At 38.2% G+C, this 4,223-nt stretch overlaps 1 protein-coding gene across 1 annotated transcript; it reads left to right on the forward strand.

The window, feature by feature from the left end:
• Nucleotides 1-289: 289 nt before the first annotated feature.
• Nucleotides 290-1,930, forward strand: LOC149298898 (protein FAM241B-like). Its single transcript, XM_089487000.1, has 2 exons — nt 290-367; nt 1,670-1,930. The coding sequence occupies exons 1-2, from the start codon at nt 290-292 to the stop codon at nt 1,928-1,930; spliced, it is 339 nt and encodes a 112-aa protein (XP_089343126.1).
• The last annotated feature ends 2,293 nt before the right edge of the window (nt 1,931-4,223 follow it).

A 4,223-nucleotide genomic window follows, 5' to 3' on the forward strand; every position in this document is an offset into this window, starting at 1 on the left:
AACATATGGGTATTAGGACTGTGTTCTTTCAAATAATCTGCTTTTCGTGCAAACAAAGAAATGCGCATAATGTGCAATAACGCTGAGACTCTGGGTACTATTACTGTTGCCGGTCCCAAAAAAATCACAAGATGCTACAATAACTATGTATGTTAATGAGAAAGTGACTATTGTAGGTTGCTGTTTTAATCTAGTAAATCATTAAGACTAATGGGCCAAAGTACACTGTAGTATCGGACATCATTAAATCAGTATTGAATCATTTTATATTTCACTAGGTACATAGAAAATGGTTCGAATTTTGGCCAATGGAGAAATTGTCCAAGACGATGACCCACGGGTGAGGTCAAGAGAGAACACTCGTCCGGTAAGTATTTAACAGTGGGAGATTTTTAAATTGAAGGATGTTTTAAATTAGCTGTAGCGTGTTTAATGTAAACTTATTTAGTTCCCCTGGCTCCTCCATTCCGTCTGCCTATAAAACAAGTCAGTTACTATTGTTTTTAGGGTACACATCGGCCAGTAGAATTTTCGACCTCCAATGTCTATAAAACCTAGCTGGGCTTCCTTGTGCAATAGGAGAGAAGACTGGAGCTCTGGATTTTTTAAACAGTCCTTTAAAGCAACAAAAATAATATATTTAATCCAAAAGAAGATGGAGAAAAAGTAGATTTTTTTTATTTGACAAATAAAAAAATAGATCTAATAATAACTTTATCTGAGGTTAAGCTCCTTAGGTCCAGAAACCATATGTGACTTCATGTTTTTATTTTTTGGGTTTTTTTTCTTTGGCGCCATGAAAGGTATCAAACTCAGCTAAAAAGCTTTAGAACAAAATTATTTAATAAGCATCCCTCTATTGCATTGATCACAGACAACAGAAGCAGCTCTTCATTCCTACTGGTTTTGCCATTTGTTGGCACGGATATAATTCTTTAATGCATTGCCTTGATGTGAAGGGTTTGAAGGATATGTCTTGGCTGTCCTCTTTTTAACTTGCTTATTGTTGCAGCAACAATATCTCAGAAAGATTCAGTCTGTGTTGTTTAGAACAATTCTTAGTGCTTAACAAGTTCAATCAGAAACATTGCTTGTTTATATTGCCAGCGCTACTTCATGTAAGCATTACCAGATCTTCTATGCATGCTTTCTCACCTTGACATTTGTGTATGACAAATCTTTTAAAATTATCTCAAATATTACTGTTTGTCTTTTCATTAAGTACTGTGCATTTTCTGAACTATATATGAAATAGTGCATGACATTTTTTCTCTGAATACCTTGCAACTTGTTCTGGGAATAGATGTATATATTACTATTATTTGCAGGCGTGATCATTGTGCCATCAATAATATACGCAGATATCTTACCCCTGCATACACAAACAAAACAAATTATATTATAATAGAGACATTTTTAACTTTTGGTTAAAAAAAAAAAAAAAAAAAGTACTAATCTTACTCTGTTCTGCTTTTCTTTAACATTGGCAGTCGGGAATTCCACAGAAACAAACAGTAGTTTCTCTTTTTTTTGTTTTGTAGTAGAAGTATTTGTTTTGTAGTGGCACTATTGTATATTTGTTTTTTATTAATCTTACCTTCAAACTGAGCACATAATTTCAGTTATAATACACTAGACCTTGGTTAGTAGTGTCTCTTATTTCCCATAGGGATTTTTTAACACAGCAAACAATGCTGGAGCAGGACGTCCGCAAGCTCCAGGAGATGGGGCAAGAGAGAACGGCCGATCTCCTTTCACTGATATTAACCAGCAGCTGGTCAACATGGGCTTCCCTCGATGGAACCTTGGCAATCAAGTGGTGGAGCCAGTCATGTCGATACTTCTGCTGTTCCTCATACTTATGTTGGGTGTCCGTGGTGTGCTTCTGATAGGCTTAATATATGTTGTTTCACACCTAAGCCAGCGATAAGCTAGGAGGAGGTACTTTGCATACTTGGTGGGGGTTTTTCCCACCATTTTTTTCTAAATCATGACAAATGCGATATTTTGATTTCTGCAGCACAGAGCTGCTACTGCCAAAAAGTATCACAATTGGATCTACTTTGAAATTTGTACTTTGAAGACCGATTCTACTATACCTTATAAGATATTGGATTATCCTATATATATATATAACCCTGCTCAAAACTTTTTTGTTTTTTTACAGATAAGATGTTGGCTCATTTATGTAACCCCTTTCATTTAATATGTATAGTGTACCTGTAAACAAAAACAAAGACATTGGTTAATTAGGAGTGCGTGCAAATTACTGATATTTTGTGTTATCATTTTTTTACCATACCGTTTGTTGGTATTTGTAATTAAAGATTTTGCTCAGCTGTTGTGAAAGTCATTGGGGATTTAAGACCTATTTCCCCTTTTTACAGTTTTTGTTTTGCATATATTGGAAAAAATGTTGCAGAGTTTAAAAAAAAAAAGCCATTAAATGAGCATTAGCCTTATTTCCATGTCAAAGACATTTTGGAGTCCATTATGCAGAGCAGGAACTTGGTATATACTTGGGATATATTATGTGCTTTTGTGCAAATTTTGGGTGCAATACGAACTGTTGCCTTTTGTGATTCTGTCACAATATGCTTAAGAAATGCAAAGGTATTCAAGCTGTACTCCCCTTAAGGAAAACACAAACATGGAAACCTATGCAGTACCACCAGAAAATGTTATGTAATGTCTGGGCCCAACAAACCCCAGATGCCAGGTTGCTATGGTGACAATAAATCACTTCCTGGCTAGTGTTTTGCATGCGACAGGCCAGGGCTGCCTTCAGGAGGGTATGCCCGGTGCATGGTCCTAAAAGCAATGACGCCAGGATGCACTGCTTGGCTACAGGGGGTCACTGAGGCGCCCAGTAGCTGAGGTGCCCAGTGGGACCACATAACTTGCGTTATGTTGTACTGTAATGTTAGAATCAGTGTCTATGTGTATATGTATAGTGCCAGAATCAGTGTGTGTATATAGTATTAAAGTGTGTATATTATGTATGTATAGTGTAAGTCAGTGGGTATACACACTATTATAACCAAAAGTATGTGGACATCCCACTCCAAGTCCATGAGTTAATATAGAGTTGGCCCTCTTTGCAACTAAAATATTTTCCACTCATCTGGGAAAGGTTTCCACGCGATTTTGGAGTGTTTCTGTGGGAAAAGAGCATTTCTGAGGTCAGGTGCTGAGAAGGCCCGGTCTGCGATCTGCTTTCCAATTCATCCCAGAGGTGTTCGATGGGGTTATGGTCAGGGCTGAAAGCAGGCCACTTGAGTTCCTCCATACCAAACTCCCTCAAACCATGTCTTTATAGACATTGCATTGTGAACAGGGAAAGGGCTCTCCCCACACTGGTGATACAAAGTTGGAAGTGTACAATTGTCTAAAATGTCTTTGCTGTATTATTAACTTCACTATAACTATGGAGCCTACCCCAAACCCTGAAAAACTGTCCCAGGTGATTGTCCCTCCTCCACCAAATTTTACAGTAGGCACTATGCATTCTGACATCTGCCAAACCCAGATTCATCCATTAGACTTCCACTTAGTGAACCGTGATTCATAATTCCAGAGAACATGTTTCCATTGATCGAGGGTCCAGTGGCGATGCGCTTTGCACCACTCCAGCTGACACTTGGCATTGTGCGTAGTTCCTTCCGCTTATGTACAGCTGCATGGCCATGGAAACCAACTTCATGATTTTTACAAACTTCACACCTCAGCCCTCAGTAGCAATACTCTGTGAGTGGTCTATTGCTTTGTGGCTGAGCTGTTGAAACTACTAAACACTTCAATAGCACTTACAATGGGCTGGGGCAGTTCTAGCAGGGCAGAAATTTCACAAACTGACTTGTGGCATCATATCACCCTTACGTATAACCCATTCCGCTGCCAATGTTCGTCTATGGATATGTCATGCCTATGTGCTTGATTCTTTTAACTCTGTTAGCAATGGGTGTAGCTGAAACAACAAAACTCGATAATAAAGAGGGGTGTTCACATACTATTGGTCATATTGTGTTAAAGTCCGTGTGTATGTTAGTGTATGTTGTTGGATAGTGTGTGTATGTTTATAAGAGTGTAGTGTTAGTGTGTATGAGAGCGTATGATCTTGCCTGTGTTACTATATCACATTAGTGTGAGTGCAAATGTCAGCATATGGTGTTAGTGTATGGTGTTTGCATCTGTATGTTACTGTAAGATGTTTGTAAGGATAT

The sequence above is a fragment of the Sceloporus occidentalis genome, unplaced genomic scaffold (genome assembly GCF_023333645.1).
Source record: "Sceloporus occidentalis isolate IW3139 unplaced genomic scaffold, rSceOcc1.0.p SCAF_30, whole genome shotgun sequence".
Lineage (NCBI taxonomy): Eukaryota > Metazoa > Chordata > Lepidosauria > Squamata > Phrynosomatidae > Sceloporus > Sceloporus occidentalis.

What these genes read in the sequence shown, in the direction of transcription:
- LOC149298898 (XM_089487000.1), top strand. Translation starts at nt 290, where the DNA reads ATGGTTCGAATTTTGGCCAATGGAGAAATTGTCCAAGACGATGACCCA. An exon ending in CAAGAGAGAACACTCGTCCG is followed by an intron (nt 368 to 1,669) that starts GTAAGTATTTAA and finishes TATTTCCCATAG; the next exon opens with GGATTTTTTAACACAGCAAA.